This window comes from Phaenicophaeus curvirostris, chromosome 1 (assembly GCF_032191515.1).
Source record: "Phaenicophaeus curvirostris isolate KB17595 chromosome 1, BPBGC_Pcur_1.0, whole genome shotgun sequence".
Classification (NCBI taxonomy): Eukaryota; Metazoa; Chordata; class Aves; order Cuculiformes; family Cuculidae; genus Phaenicophaeus; species Phaenicophaeus curvirostris.
In genome coordinates this window covers 61,030,171-61,047,061 of record NC_091392.1, presented here as the reverse complement: position 1 = coordinate 61,047,061, position 16,891 = coordinate 61,030,171, and the positions used below count along the sequence as shown (strand labels likewise).

General features: G+C 38.4%; 1 protein-coding gene across 1 annotated transcript in view; it reads right to left on the bottom strand.

The window, feature by feature from the left end:
- STAB2 (stabilin 2) overlaps window positions 1-16,351 on the bottom strand; it is an 84,786-nt gene extending 68,435 nt beyond the window's left edge. The window contains 8 exon segments of the mRNA XM_069859875.1: window positions 102-298; window positions 2,300-2,425; window positions 2,727-2,822; window positions 5,248-5,317; window positions 6,137-6,222; window positions 10,370-10,485; window positions 11,523-11,656; window positions 15,893-16,351. Of these exon segments, the coding sequence (XP_069715976.1) occupies window positions 102-298; window positions 2,300-2,425; window positions 2,727-2,822; window positions 5,248-5,317; window positions 6,137-6,222; window positions 10,370-10,485; window positions 11,523-11,656; window positions 15,893-16,009 (942 nt within the window). The 5' untranslated portion in view covers window positions 16,010-16,351.
- Between the last annotated feature and the right edge of the window lie 540 nt (window positions 16,352-16,891).

Here is a 16,891-nt window from a genome sequence, read left to right as displayed (position 1 = left end):
TTGGTGTCCCTGAGGCCTCCCTCTGCTTTTTGGAGAGAAAGGGTTATTTTTTCTTAGGTAGTTGATGTAGGAAACTTCTGGGGCACTCATTCATCACTAACCTTTCCTGGACCATCATATATGCAAATAGTGGACTGTGCAGGGCAATTCCCATATGTTGCTTGGCAAGGATCTATGGGTAAGCACACTTGACCATCTCCCCTGTAACCTTCTTGACAGGTACATTTGTGCCGATTTGGTCCGAGGTAAATGCAGTCAGCATTAGGATCGCAGACGTTTTTGGAGCATGGGTTGATAGCTTTTGAAATAAAAAGTGTAGTAAATGAGTTATTGCCTGCAGTTCTTGAATTGAAGACAAGTATTTGCCAGAGCACCTCCATGCCAAACAAAACCTGGGTAGAATAAACGTCTCATAACAGCCAAGTTTGAAGCATCATGGCGACATGAAGACAGAAGGTTGGAATGTGTTTATACTAACATAACAACCCACAGTTTGCTTTTGGACAGAAATGACCTCTTAACTTGGCAAGTGGAGTTATGAAGAGATTAAAACATATAATATACTCATTAAAATATCACAACTATTTTCCTGTTCTGTGGTAGATTCTAACCAGAGAGGGTCAGGTAGGTGATACAAGGTCCGTACAGGGTTTAAGCACGTGTTAGATCAGTTGGAAAATATTTCTCAATACCTTCACAATACAATAGGCTTTCACTGTTTTCTTTCCAGTAATTAAACAATATAATGTCATTCATTCAGCTGTATGGAAAACTGGCCAACAAGTACTTTAGTCATATCTTCCATATTGTTGTAGTTTCAGGACTGGACTGGAAGCTCACTGGTTATTTCTGAGCCTTTATTTCTTTTTGAGGCAAGGGCATGTTTTGTCCTTGTTCATAGTCCAGCAGTGCTTAGAGAGGATCTTCTCACGCCTTTGTGTCCAGTTTAAGATATGGTCAAGCACACATTGTAGCTAGAAGGTGCTAGGGTCCAGGCTCACATAAATGAGCTGCAGTGGTGCTGCTCATTGTCTTCCCCTCACCTCTTCCCTTTCTTCCCCCTCAGTGGGAACTTGAAAGAGTTGGCAATGCTCAGATCCACTCTTTCAAGCCTTCTCTTCCACTGAGAAATCACACACATTCACTCATTCACATGCTTGAATTGCCCTTAAGCAATGCCGCCCCAAGATGAGTCTGGTGCAGCCACTAGTATCCTCACTTATGTGTTTAGCTGCTTGCTTTTTGCTTCACAATCGGTCAAGTGTAAAAGACAGCTGGCCCCAATATCTAAAAGCACTGGGACAGAAGAGCTACATTAGTGCAGGCTGCATCAGTGCAAAACTCAAGAGAAGTAGGGATACTACCACCTTCCTTCTCTGCTGGTGCCTGCAATTTCTTTGTCTCTCACTTGTCTATGCTGCCTACTAGAAGAACCTCACATTACCTGAGGAGTGACTTTCTAATGACTTGCTCTTGGATGTTGTTCAAGTCTACTCAGAGAGGATTACTCCATGGTTATGACCAAGAAGGTTAGATTATATAATGTAAACATTTCCAGAGAGGCTAAGAAGTATTGCGTTTCTGGCCTGATCCAAGCCAACATTTACTAAATAGTGCTTTCAGCAAAAGAGACAACAATTTTTCTTCATTGCAATCATTTTAGAAGGAAGAATGGATGCTGTAAGACATAATGTAAGTAGAAACTCTCATAATACAGTTAGTTTGAACATTCAATGGCAAGTTGAGGACTATATAAAGACAACTTTAAGATAGACTCTTACCACTAGCTGAGATGCTATTACCTTTGTTTCATAAGAAAAAATAGGAAAGCTAAAATGATCTTGTGTGTAGAGTTTATGTTTAATGAGGAAGCTAAGCCCCCACATGGTGGATATTTAATAAATATAAGTCTTTGGTTGCTGTCATAGATTTTTATGGAAGGAAACTATGGGGTTGAACTTTAGCAAGTATAGTGATGTGATAGGAGTGGATTGGAAAGCAATGGCAATGAATTTTCCTCACTACACGTTTCAAGGGGGTTTACTAGCTTTAGTCTTGTTGCATGGACTGAAGGCTGCTAGCAGCTGGACTGATGTGTTTAATGGGCACATTTGAGGGTTTAGTTTCATCCACAAGGAATCTAGTTTATGCACCTGAAACGGCTTTGTGGTATGAACTCAAGTATGATTAAGTCAAGACAATAGCGAGGTTTGTTTCAAGAGCGCACTCAGTATCTAATAATACTTATGATGTTGTGAAATTGTATTTAAAGAACTTGGTGGGTATGAAAATTACTCACGTTCACATTGTGTGCCATCCCCGTGGTAGTTGGGCAGACACATGCATTGTAGTTGTTTTCCATCCTCACCTGAGGCAGCGCATCTGGAGTTTGCAGGGCATTGCAAGGCCTCACATTCAGCTATTGCTAATGGACAGAGGGTGACAGGTTAAGCTGTATCTGCAAACTGTGCCATGAGATCTTGCATCCTGCAGGATATTAGTTCAAAGTACACCTGATATAGGAACCATTGATCCCGTCACTCTCATTAGTCAGCTGGCTGAAGTGGTGATGATGGTTATGGGAGCTCACATGCATGGTTTAAGGTTTGATGTATGTTTGGTTGCTCTAGAGTGACTAATCTGGGACCAGTTTTACTTTCATCCTCAGCAATACTAACTGTATCAGAGCTGTTGAATGTATCTTATATAGGAAGCAATCTACTTACGCTGATCACAGTTTAGACCTTTGTATCCAGACAAGCAAGTACATCTTCCATCCCCTCTAATTCCACTGTTGCATACTCCATGAACACAGTTGCAGACTACATGGAGAGATGGATAGGCTTTACTGTATAGTAACGATGTTTGGAAAGTCATCATTAGTGGTTGCCATAGCAAACAGTGTCCTGTCTAACAACTGTTAAGTATTACTCAACGTGATTTTTCAAAACCAAGCTCTTACCTGAGTTCCTGAATCTATAGGATTCCATTAATGAAAAGATCAATGCTCACAGTTGCATGCATCAGTACGTAACATGCTAAATTTGCAGGCTAATAATAGCCTGAGGACCTGAAAATCTTCATGACACATGCTATAAACACCACACTGACCAGTTGCTAGTACCATAAAACTTACATTTGACATGTATTGGGCCAAAATTGGATATAATGTGTAACAGATGCCAGTTTTGTAACTTAAAAAATTGCTCATTTTTTGCATCAATTCTGTTTGCTTCTCTCTTAAACACCTTCAGGAGAGATGGGTTTTGTGATATCCTCCCACAGCCCCAGACAGAATGTATTTAGTTAAAAGAATCGCTGTGTAGGTCTCAGGCTTTTTTCAGGTCCTGTTCCTATATTCTGCCATTTCTGGTTATAAATCTTGAGAAAATATGCACACAAAACTCCATATGCACAGTCCAGGCAACTATGAAAACCTTTATAAATAGTTTCTGATGCCTTATGCATACTTAAAAACCTTTGTAGCTATAACTGTTTCAATTATGGTAATGATGCTTTTTAAAAAGACCCTGTGCAGTTACACTTAGAAAAGCCTCTAAGATGTACAACTCTAAGAGTTGTATTGGTGACTTCATGTTTAACCTACAGTAACGTAATGTCTCCTTTTCCCTTTACAAACATATCCTGTGTTCATGCAAAACACCTACACTAATTAATTAGTAATATTCTACCTATGTTAATAGTCCTAATATAAAGAACAGGAATGCCTAAGGTATTGCTGAAAAGCAATTAGTCACAAATGGACAGTATTTATAGGTGCTTAGAAAACTTGCAGAGCTTGAATATTTGAAAGCTAATTTGTAAAATGTTGCTTAAATTAATATGTAGTTGAATCCTCCAGTAGCTTCTTGGAAAATAATTACATTTTCAATATTGAATTCACTCAAGTATCACATTTTCATGAAAAATGTTGGCTCAGTCACATTTCTGTGTATCAACAGTGGCATCCAGTGGACAGCTGGTGGAAAAGGTGCCTCTGAGTCAGCAGGGGTGTAGGATGAGTGTAGGAAGTCCAATAGAGAGAGTTTAAAGTGAGGCCATTTGTGACTCTTTTTAGAAATAACTTTATACAGATCTTCCAGAAACAAAATAGAGATAAACAGCTATTACCACATAAGAAAGAGACATTTCTTAGTATTTCTTTTCAGGCAGTTTTCTGTGATTCTGTGTTTCTGTGATTCTGTGATGTGTCTGTTTAATGCTTAGCAAGGGTCAGGAAGGTAAATAAAATAATAGAAATCATTAAGAAACACAAAAAACTGGAAAAATATATACACTTGTGATACATATATGTTTTAAATAGTACACATATCTTTGATCCATCCTTTGATGTCCTGCATCTCCTATGAGAAGTATGGCCAACCAACAGAATGATCTAGTGGCTAAAATCCAAAATGGAACCAAATTCATCCTTTTTCACACTTTTGAATAAAATATGGAGCTCCTTGGTAAAGAATATTTCAGAGAGCAAAACCAGAATTGGACTCGGAAGCAAGGTAGGTAATTTACAGAAGGTCTATCCAGCAGGAGCTTTTAAACACTAGGATTTGAGTGCAATCCCTGGCTGCTATACTCTTCCCCTAGATATTGACTACTGGCCTTCAATATGGGGTACCAGGCTAGAAGAACTTTTGGCCTAATTAAAAATGGCATTTTTTTGAGCCAGATGTACTGATTCCAATACCACATGAATATTTTAGGCCTTTATACAGATGCTCTGGTTTGTAGATGTATTTAAAAACCATACAAAAACACTGTAAGCCACTAAAAATTATAGATTTGATATGTTCTTGCACAATAGCTTAAGTCCAGTAAAACCATCCTGTATTTAGATCAAATAAATGCAAATCCATAATTGAGGGTGAAGAGTGGATAACACAATAACTGGCTAAAAGAAAGGCATGTCTGCAGGAACACACAGATTACTCTAGTACCTAATTTCTTTGACTGTTGACTATAGCAAAGATATTCAAGATAAGATTAAGATATTTTTGTAGCACTACAATAAGTGTTGTCTGTGCAGTCCTGAGCTGAATACAGCCCCACTGTGAATGAGGAATTGAGTAGATGACTATTTTCTTTACCTGTTGTGTTCCCTGAAGCAGGCAGCAGCTCTTGATGGGAAACTTTTAGACCCCTACCCTTTTTACTCTGATTTCTTCGTGTCTGACTACAGCTTTCACTCACCTTTTTCCCCCTTCTTCAATGAAAAAGGCACAAACTTACCTGATTTGCAGTAAGGACCAAATAAATTATCTTCAGCACATTTTTCACAGGCTGTCCCACTAAATCCTTTCTGTGAATTACAGAATGGAAATCAAAACTTAATTCTCTCATCTATCTCTGTATTGACAGATATATAGCAGCCTGAAAACACCATCTTTAGCTGCCAAAAGAAAAAATTCAATCAGCAAATCAGAGACGACTACTACAATCTAGAAAACATTGTCTTTTGAATGATTTTTTTTTCTTGGTCTTTCTTTTTTTATTTTAAATGTTTAGTTCTTACACTTTGAATCAGACGTTCTGAATATCAAGTTAACAGTAAAGAATAGTAATAAAGCCTAATGTCCAAATGTTTTTTACATTTTTAATTTTGTGTTTTCTGACTATTTCTCACTCTGTTTCTTTTTTTGCCTATGCCGAGATGTGCTTCAGATGTAATGGAAAGATTAACCAGTAGGGGGGGAGGTAGAAAGGATTCAGTTGAGTCGTTTTTGTAAAAAAAATTTTTGCTGAAGTTATGAAGCACTGCACACTGCACTCTCAGCAAAAGAACATTGTATTGAGAGTAGTCCCAAGTATAAGCACCTTCTGATTAGGGCAAAAAAAGTCATAAGTAACAGTACACTCACAAAACAGAGGAGCTCATGCCACCTGTTTCAGGAAGACAAGATGCAAGAGCTGTAATAATTTCATCTGAACATGCTCAGGTCTGTAGAAATAATAGTGTGACAACTAGTTCAAATCATACAAAAAATTGAACTCCAAGTGGATTATCTGTACTGTTTCTGAAATACTTTCCTTTAATGTATTTATACAATGTAATACACATTACTTCTTAGCAGATCTTGCATGATGTTGTATTTTTTTCCCATTAAAGGAAAGGACATACCTGACAAGTGCATGTTCCATCCCCATTTATACCCTGGGAGCAGCGTCCTCTCCCATTGCATGGTGATGCAGCTCCTCCTGGACAGGCTAGAAAGGACAATCTTTAAGCCACCAACCAGCTCACTCTGACCCGTATGCTCCTCTTGCCCACGAGAGGTGGCAGCCTCAGAATATGCAGGGTTTTGGGCCAGGCAGGGACCTTGAGTGACAGCTGCTGTTTTGCAGCTGCCCACATCATTTCACTAGAATCTCAGCTTGAGCAGAAACCATCACCCTGTCTGTTATGGGAACTTAAGGTAGTGACCGTAATCAAAGGATTGCACAAAAAATAGTTTTCATTTTCTTAAGTACCATATTGATTTTGCTCCTGCTGATCCATCTTTATATGCAGATGCTTTAAACTGTTAGCTTTTTTTGATACAAGTGGAGATTGCCTGACAACTTCTTTTGTATGTTAGTACAACTATGATTGAAAATTTCCTGTCAGAATCATAGAATCACCGGGTCGGAAAAGACCCACCAGATCCAACCATTCCTATCAAACACTAAACCATACCCCTCGGTGCCTCGTCCACCCGTCCCTTAAACACCTCTAGGGAAGGTGACTCAACCACCCAGCTGAGAAGCCTGTTCCAGTGGAACTTGATGCTAAGTCAGAGGATTATACTTGATGCTAAGTCAGAGCTTAAGTAAGCCTTTTTCTTTCCCTACAAATTGCATTGGCTTCATGTGAAATATTTTGCTTTTCCCTGCTGCATCCTATAAGACTCGGATATTTGATTCAAATGATCTTGGAAACTGGAATTTGCATATCTCATTAACTACTTCTTTCCAATTTGCTGTGGTCACTAATAAAAGTCGTTTGCCCAAGATGTCTTATGGTCTTCAGAGCTTCTGGTGCTAAAACCATGATTATAGGCAGTGATATACCAGGTGAGAGAGTATGAGCAAAAACCCAAGCCAGCAGGAGAGAATAAGTAATAATGATGGTATTTCTAAATCAAAATAATTTAAATTTTGGTTGAAATTTTTCAGTACTTCAATTTTTATTGAAAGGTTGACCATAGGAAAATCACATTATGGTCATTTTTTAGTCAGATCGTACTGTTGGTTTTTTTCCACCTGTAGGAAAATCCTTATTTTTTGTAATTGTACACTCTCTCAGTGGAAATGATTTATTAACTCCCTTCCACAAGCCCTTCTTTCCCATAAGTGGAGTTCCTATAGGTACCATGATCCTAATGCAGGCGGTATCTAGTTGTATCAAACTCCTACTGCCCTCACATGTTCTCTCCTATACTGTACTGGTAGGTTTATTGCTTATAAAAAGCCTCAATCTGTTCTGTGTGGCTGGAGATGGACAGCACTGGATTTGTGCTTGCACTAAGTAACTTAACCCTGATTTAAAGTGTTTAAGTAACATGGAAGTTTTCATGAAAATTAATTTGATTTGGACAGTGACAAGCAAGTAAGTTGATGCGAATATATATACACCTAATTTTAGTGAAGGCTTGGGCCTTATACCAATAGGTTAATATTTCTTAATTTATTCCTTAATAAAGAATCTTTGAAGTCTGTTGGATCTGAATAAGTTTCTCATGAAAACCCAATAAATTTAAGGACAAAGAATTCAGTGCAGTGTATTGCATGAGTTCTGAAATAAAAAGATTTATTAAGAACTGAGATGAAACAACCAGAAAGGAGGTGAAGTAATAAATACATATACATTAATCTTTAAAGTGGTTTTTAGTATTTTTTTTTTCTGGCTATCATATGACAGCTAAATCTTAACTTTAAGATTGACACAGATTCAAACTGTTTTTTTTTACCTGCACTGATAATTGCATTGAATATGCAAAGGTACAGAAACCATGAAAAACTCTATTTATGGTATAAATTTTAGGAAAAAATGCTTTAAAATTGCTGCCAAATAGTGTTTTTTTGCAGCTGATATTCATTACTCTTCCCTTTGTCTTCATTACCTCGTCTCTTGTTTTGATACTATCACCAAGGGACAGTTCTTTCAGAAACATAACAAATTACCATATTGTCGTACAAATTTGGTTAGGCAGATAAATTACTTCTCCCAGCCAGAGAGGCCACAGGAGGCAGCACTAGGACACAGGAGCAGTGCTGTTGCAGTCACCTGCCACCACTCATGTTTAGGAGAAACGAGGCCTTTGCGTTAAGGGTGTTTTTCAAAAAGTTGTAAGAAAGAGATATTTCTGCTTAGCTGTTACAGCTGACAAAGACCAAAGGGTGAAGCTTTATACCTAGTCCAGAAAAGAGTAGATCTACCAGCTTTTTCAACTCATAGATTTTGATTCAGCATTTCTAAAATATTTTCAGTTGCAGCTTCTTGTATTACTTCTCTCCACCTGACTCCCTACAGGCACAGGCAGTGGTTAGAGCTGGTAAAGATGTATTTTAGACAATATAATTGGATATGATTTGGTTTATTATGTTTCCTCTTGGCCTTTTTTCCCCCACTTTTTTCTTTATTCTTATAGAGCTTTTTACTCAGTTGCTCATGCCACGCATCTTTCAATTGGTAACCAGGTTTTGTTTCGGAGCCATGCAAATATTTGCCCTGAGTGGGAACCTGAGCTGGTGTAGGGAGTAGCTCCTGCTGAAGCCCCATCAGTTACACATGCAGAGCATCTGAGCTCCACCGGCGGTGTGGTATCTGTGGTTGGATGATATTGGCAGTGTTGATAGGCTGTGCTCTTTTCCTCTGGACCTATCCTTACACACACTTTTTCCTTTTGCTTTGCTTCTTTTTAACAGAGGGGTGGGGTGTGTGTCTGGTTGACTTGCGGTGCTTTGTGGAGAGGGAAGGGGACAAAACATCTTTATTCCACATTGTGGGTTTCAGCATATACTATCATTTAAGGAAGTCATAGAGCTATTTAAGACCTAATTTTGTCATTGCCATCAGATGCTAAATGTGAAGTAAACCCCTAGTCAGGGATTTTTCTCTGGCCTCAGGAAGGACCAGCTTTCCTCCAAACATTTCAAGGCGTGCCATATTGTCTTAGAGAGATTGTGATAATGCAAAGAGCTATTTTCTTCCTCCAAATGACAGCAGAGCAGAAACAATGCTCAGACCTTGATTGTTTCCTTTTTATGGCCGGGAAGTTTGTCCAAAGGAAGAGAGGGCTTCCTTGCCTTTGCAGGCAGGGCTGTGGCTCAGGGGCAGCACGCTCTGTGCCTCTCTATAACTACCAATGCCCCTTGTGTGGTCACCCAGAGCACTCTAAAGTATGGGACAATGGTCACATGTAGCCTTGCCTTCCTCCTACCAGTTACTTAGGCTGCATTTGGCGGAAAATGGGTAAATCACCACATAAGTGTTTAGCTTCAGAAGAAGACATGGCCACACACTATGTATTTGCCTATTTGCCTGTCTTTTTAATAGAAGTATTTATAAGTTAGGGTCTGACTATTTTGCTTTTGTAGATAAGTTATTGGTATTTAAACTGTTGCTTGGGCTGAAATGTATTTGTTTATCTATTTTGTGGACAAAAAGACTTCACAGACTCCGAACCAGACCTTGACCCCACTAACTAAAGGAGGAAATGCTCTGTTTGGGTAGGGAAATTTCCTCTGCGAGTCTTGATCCCGATTTCAGTAGTCTGAGGTTTAATGCACTTGTGGAGGTGCTGGAAGGCTTTTCCTAATGAAGAGGGAGCAGGAGAACAGGCACTGATGATTACTTCAGTAATGGCCTTTAGCATTTGTTGGCAGTTCAATAAATTTGAAGGGAAAAACTGTTCCAAGTTAAGCTGAAAGAGAAGAACCTCCTTACATCAAAAAGTAAGAACTAAAGAGATCTGGAAACATTTTGGATGCATTTGAGGGTATTTTTGACCTAAAATGAAACCTTTAAACTTGTAGTTTGAAAACTTTAATTTTTAAAATCTATTCAGGGCATATTCCCAGGTGAAAAGTACATTTGCAGGCTTTGACTGAAATTATTTGCTTTGAAAATCTCAAACCCAAAGAGTTTCCCTGAGTTTTCTAGACCTTTTCGTATGATTTTTTCTTTTTAAGTGAAGCTTTGAATACATGTTTTCTCCAAATCCTCTAAGTTTTGGCTGAAAACTGCTGGTTATTTCTACCCCGGTAATAAACGCTATGAAACAAAATTCTCATGAAAATACTTCCTGAAAACAAAAAATGTCATTGATTTGTTTCTACTCAAATTCGGTCACAACAGAAAAAAAGAGCTTACCCATGCAGTCTGAGCCCCAGTGTCCCTGGCAGCACTCAGGTTGTTCAAATTCCTTCATACAATGATGGCGACATCCCGGGAAAGAAAGTGTGTGTGTTTTGATTTCGAGATAATATCTGAGGAAAAGAAGTTGAAACTATTTTAAAGTACATAAAGCCTCCTGTGGGAAAAATGAAATTCTTAACCTCCTCTTCACTTTTTTACTTTCAGATAAGAGCATTTTAAGCTTAATTGTATTGATTTGCCTTTTTTTCTTCATTAAAATTTACATTGCAATTCAAGGTCTGAAAAGATCCTTGGAGCTGTTTCTTTTGCATAGTATATTTACCTTTTTTATTTCTGCAACCTAAACACATCAATTTTCTCTAAGTTTTGTTTTGAAATAGCATTTACAATTATTTATTATCATGTTTCTTCTAAATCCTAAGGAGGCTCAAAATAGTTAATTTCCCCTAAAATACTGTGGGTTTTTTTAAAACTGAAAGCAAGTTTTCAAATTTCTTTTGAGATATTTCTTCCTGCCCTTCACTCCCAACATCTCCCCAGTCTGGCAGTTTGAAAAATCTGTTACATATATGATAATATCTGATAAAAATTATATATAAATTTTGTTTATATGATAATATGTATTTATCAAATGATATTCAGATATAATTCAGAGAAGTATGCATAATAAACAATGAAGTGATTTTATGGAATCACTCAAAAGAAAACGCGTTAAGCTATCAATAGTAATGCTTATTTTCCTCTTATATCATTTACTGATTAACCTAAGGCTTAAAGTACTGAGTGAAGTACTTTAAGCCTTAGCCTCAGTACTCAAACTGAGTGAAGCTTGAGTTTTGGAGTTAGTGATGCCAATGATAAATGTTCTTTAAGAAAATTGCATTCTATTAGAACATTTGTAATATAAATTAATATTTTCTAATTCATTGAGAGGTTGCGCACTGGAACAGGCTGCCCAGGGAGGTGGTTGATTCACCTTCCCTGGAGGTGTTTAAGGCACGGGTGGACGAGGTGCTAAGGGGCATGGTTTAGTGTTTGATAGGAATGGTTGGACTCGATGATCCGGTGGGTCTCTTCCAACCTGGTTATTCTATGATTCTATGATTCTATGAATATACACAGTGAAAAGCTCTGACAGATGTGATACCTGCAGTCTGCTATCCCAGTCCCATTGCTAACTTTGGTGTAACCAGCAGGGCATTCGGTTTTGAGATTCAAAGAGCAAGGTGCACATTCAGTTTTCATTCGAATGAGCAGCTTCTGGTCACATCGCTTCTTCATCTGTAATAGGAGAAAATTAATAAAAAGAAGGAAAAAGTACTCTTAGTTTAACTCTGTCCCCAGTAACATTACTGAAAAAATCACAAAATTGACTCAGCTTTATTCTCACCCACAGCCACAAGCTCTATCCTGGTCAACAGGCAATACCTACTCTGGAGTTAAGCTAGGCAATAGACCACATATTAGGGTTTTGCAGTAGTGTTGTCTGAACAAAATATGTCCAACCACTGATGAATAAACACTTCTAAGTGTCATCTTTCTTGTAAGAATGCTTTATCAACAAGTGCTAAATTCTGCAGAGTTAAAAGCCAGGTTACTGGGACAGCATCAGCACACAAAGCATTAGTTCTGAAGGTGCCTTGCTATCCCAAAGCAGGATCGAGAAAGACAAGTATTGATAAGGGTCTTCTCCATTCAATGTAAAAGGTAAGCATAAGGTGTGGAGGAATTTGCTTGTGGCTCCATGCACAGAGAGCGCAGCACAAGCCTATACTCCTCTCAGGTGCAGATTTCACATTACTAGCAATACCGTATTGAACTAAAGGACTATGGCTGGTGTTATCAAATTGATGTAAGAATTCTGTTTAGCTTTACATTCAAAGCAGAAGCTATGGGCCTGACCCCACCAGAGCACACTGAGAAGAACAGCCTTCTCTTTTTTCACCTAGAGAAAAAAGAAATTGGAAATGTCTGTATATCAAAAACATTGTCAGTTGCCTACTACTAAAGCAATCAACCTATTTTAAAGCAAAAAGTCTTTACTATTGGATTCATTTTCTTTCTTCCAGGTGAGTATTTGTAGAAGTAACTTCATAATTCACAAATGGTGACAAATGATCTAATGGAAACTATGATCTTTAAAACCAAACAAAAAATAGTAAAATAAATCATAATTTTTGGAGAGCAAGTACTTTGAAGTGCTCTATTTTCTATTCCAAGATAATCATTTATAAACTGTTCTCTAAGAATGGACTCACTTAGGTGGTCTTAACTCACTCAAGCAATATTGACCATGAAAGACTTCCTATCTGACACAATAGAACTGAAATTAACTCTCTGAATGGGATTTCAATTAGGCAGTCAAGTAGTCAAGTAAGGCACTGTCTGAATCATTATCAGAGCAACATGAGGAAATGCTTAATGTTTATCTTAAAGAACTGTACCTGCCCAATGTGTGTGTGCGTGTCTGTATGTATGAATACACCAGTTCTAGCTCCATCATCCATTTCAAAATTCTTATCTATATTAGTAGTTGTATGTGGGCGTTTTAAGTAGTTTCCCAGATTACAGATCCAGCAGGATAATTATAGCAGTGGAGCATTATACAGGATAATGGAGAATCTTGCATGAAATTTAGCTTGAACAGGAAGATCTTTTAGAAAGCATGCATTTGATTTGGAAATGGTCAGCTATGGAGAAATAGATGGTGGCATGTAGCTTCTGTCATAATTTGTCTGTGACGGTTTTGCTTCAGTCTCTAGTAATTCCTCTGCTGTTGTGCAAGACACAGGTGGGAATCTGTTCTGTTACAGATTTTACTACTCACTTCCTGTGAATACTTACAGTGTGAGATCAAGGTACATTTTCTTTGTGCACCCAGATAATCAGCATTTCTAGAATTCCTTGTTATGACACCTGTTCCCCAGCTCTTGAGTAATTCCCCAGCTCTCCTTTGGAGCTTGCCCAGTTTACCAATACCCCACCCGGATGGGGAGCATCAGACCCAGCCTGTCCGGGCATCTGTCTGGGCGTTTCCTGAGTGCATGAATGGGACCTACACACTCTCCCTGCAAAGTCTTCTCAGTCCCCTGCATTAGCAAATAAACCATTAACCCTTTGTGTAGAAAAATCTCAGCAGGAGCTTCAGATTGTTTTCTGTGCAGGGTGTATTCCAAGCCACCACTTCCAAGAATGAAGCCCATCACAGGGGGGCTGTTAGATGTTCCTCAGTGTTCCTCTGCTACTTCTGTTCAGGGATTCCCAAATAATATATGTGCAAATGCAACCCTGTGCTGTCCAGGTACAGGACCTTCTGGGCACGTGTGGGATGCTGTAACCTCTTTCTAGAAGTTCATGGCTGGCCTAGGTGGGTATGCTGGAACCTTGAGCAGGATTTCTACATGTGCCATAGCCTAATAGTCCTGGATGAAGCTCTCTTTCCAGCAGTTTCTCCCCTTGTTAGTTATCTTTCCTTTAATGTTTGTGATAGCAGCACATTTCAGTACTGAAGTTTGGGAGGATATGTCACAGACACTGATAAGGAGATAAAGTTTCATGAGCTCTGAGGGACTCCACTTGGTAGTTATCAGTCAGCTGTAAGTACATTTAAATATCTATTTAGTTGTCAAATTCTAGTCTTTATAAATATACTGTTGAAATCTGATTTGGATAGTGTTCAAGTATTTGGTTAGCGAAACCTCTTACTGTTGCCTAAATGCATTTCAGGCACCTTTCAAATAAAAATTAGACCTTTTTTCTGGATGTGAGTAAAATGTGGATACAGCTTAATCATCCACTTGGCAAAGCAGCAGCGAGAAGTGCTGTGCTGGGAGGACTGAGCAGCCTCCCTACACTCTTGGCAGACCCTGGTGGTGGTGGGACCCTGGACTTACCTGGCTCTTTGGGCTTCAGGTCTGAGGTGTTTCCTACAACCTAAACCAGAGCGTCTCTGCACCTTGCTTCCCATCCAAAACCACCTCATGAGGCACCAACACAAGGGGGATTGAATGCTTCAAGCCTTTAGTAACTATAGTGCTCAGCAACAGCGCACCCACCTTAACAGCCCATCCTTAATGAAATATGACTCATGCATCAGAGCGAGAACCACTACAGCACAAATGCGCAGTCTGGGCAGCTTAACTCCTATGAACGTTTCCACTGAGTTAAATCAGTATTGTTAGTGTTGAAGAATCATAAACGCTGAGTGTTGGCTGATTTTTTCTGACTGTTTAACCAAGGATGCTACTGACGCCCTGCTCATCATGGGTGCTTTGTGTAAGTCATTAAGAGTCTGAGGAAGGACAAAGTGGTAGCTTGTAGGATATTCAGGTTCAGAAGGGAAAAAGATGTTGGTAGGAGAGGCTGAAATTGTCTCGTTGCAAAAGTTGTCATCAAAAAGACACAATAAAAAATTTCATTTTTGGAAGAAGAAAATTCAAAGAGGTTTTGAAAATGTAAATGCTAAATAAAAATAAGTTATAGCCTTTTCCTGCCATCAGCTATATACCAATATTTGTTTTGGAATGGTGAGGCTACTACCGCTTTCTCCCATTTCCTATTTTTCCCTTTTGACTGTTAGGGAAAATGGAAGAAAGTTGTTTTGTTAGTAGCTTTTTTTTTTAGAGACAGAACAAGTTTGACACATTTCCTAGTACTTGTTTATACTTTTCATAATACTTTTCCATTAAAAAAATCCAACCACGAGCAAAAAACCCTGATTGGCTTCCTTCCTCATCCCCCAAATTTCCCCTGTCATTTTGTTTCCTCTTCTGTAAGATTTTTTTTTCTCTAGAACGCAGTAATTTAAAGCTTCGTGTTGTGAGACCATTTAGTGAATATCTTGCTGTTGAACTCCTGTTTCAGATTTGTAACCCAACACTTTCTGCCTCTCTACAGGGGTGTTGAAAAGAGATTTTGTCAAATTCCACGGTTCTCTAGGATTTGTACATGACAAATGCACCAATTCCCCACAAGTCTACAAAGCTTACATTTATAACTTTGTACAATTACTTACAATAGCTTAATTCCTTACATTTTTTCCCCCACCTGTCTGTCTGAAATAGCTTTTCCTCCTTGTTGTAGTAGAGTGTATAATTTTCGCTATGGCAAAACTTCTGCTTTTATGTTCTGACTTATCAGAAATTCTAAAGCTTTTCTTTTGTTGCTTTTGATAAAAGCGTCAGCTAGTCTTTCGCCGCTTTTGACAAATGTGTCAGCTAGTCTTTTGCCAGATTTGCCATTTTTTAGACATTTTTTCAGTGTGCTCATGACATATCCTTTAAGCAAAATTCTCGTATGAAATAAACATGAATTTCTGTTATTTCAGAGGACTGAATTACGGAATTCTTAGTTTATAGTTCAGTGTCGCGTACATCAATGACTGTTAAAGTCCATTTTTCCTCTATAAAATACAGTATCTGATAAATATTTTGTCTATAACAGTGGAACAATCTTCATCCCTATAGTGTAATACAGACATATTACAATTCATTACTTCAATAAAATGCTGTTTCTTACCTCATCGGGGACTTGTGAGGTCAAACATGATTTCACTGCAGCCAAAAAGAATAAAACAATTAGATATTTTTCCATTGTGAAGAATTTGATTTTCCTCCTTCAGAGCCCTCCAGACATGGGAACTAAAATTCTAGTATGAAGTGATTGCTTATTAGAAGTGATATTTCTTCTGCATTTGTTGGCAAATAGTTTAACAAGACTCTTGTCTTCTTGAAGGAAAATAAGTGAAGGACACAGCACGTGAAGCTTGCTTGCAGTCAGTAAAAATTCCAAAACACGAGGTATTTGCTGAAAGTTTTCACTGCAGAGCTGAATAAACCCTTCCTAACTGAATGACAGGATATCCTGACGGGTTCATTTATCCCTCTCTCTGAAGCTGTTGACAGCACAAACCCAAGCACATTGAGCTGTTACAACAGAAGATATGTTATTCATTTAGATGGGTATGGACAGGAGATGGGAGCAACTGCTGCATTTGTTATCACTACATTTGTTCAACTGAAATAATGCAGAGCAAAGGATCTCTGGAAGTTGGCTTATCAGCCTTAATAATGTGAAGGTGGGTCTTCTAAATGTGGTTCTGGGAGAAATACTGCTGACTTAATCTCAGGAGGACAAAAGAACATCTTCCAGCTCTGGTTAGCCAGATAAAAAGGAGGATTTTCTTTTTCTTTTTTTTTTTGTTTTTGTTAAATTATTTTGACTGATTTCCTGGAGCTAAGCAGAGGAAAATTGTAATAACTCAGCTATGTTACATTCATATGAATAGGAGGGATGAGTAGACAGACATTTTGATTTGCTGAAGGCAAGACTGCTCCTCTGCTTTCTTAGCTCTTTTGTAACGTTGCTCTTTGCTGCTATTCTGGTCAGCCTTGTTAGGGCAATCTTTCATGTTAAATACCTAATAATTTGGCTGCCTTCAGTCTGCCAGTTGTGCTTTGTGCCCCTCAAATTATAATTTTTCAGTTATTTGAAGGCACTCTATAAGGATGCCTTAAT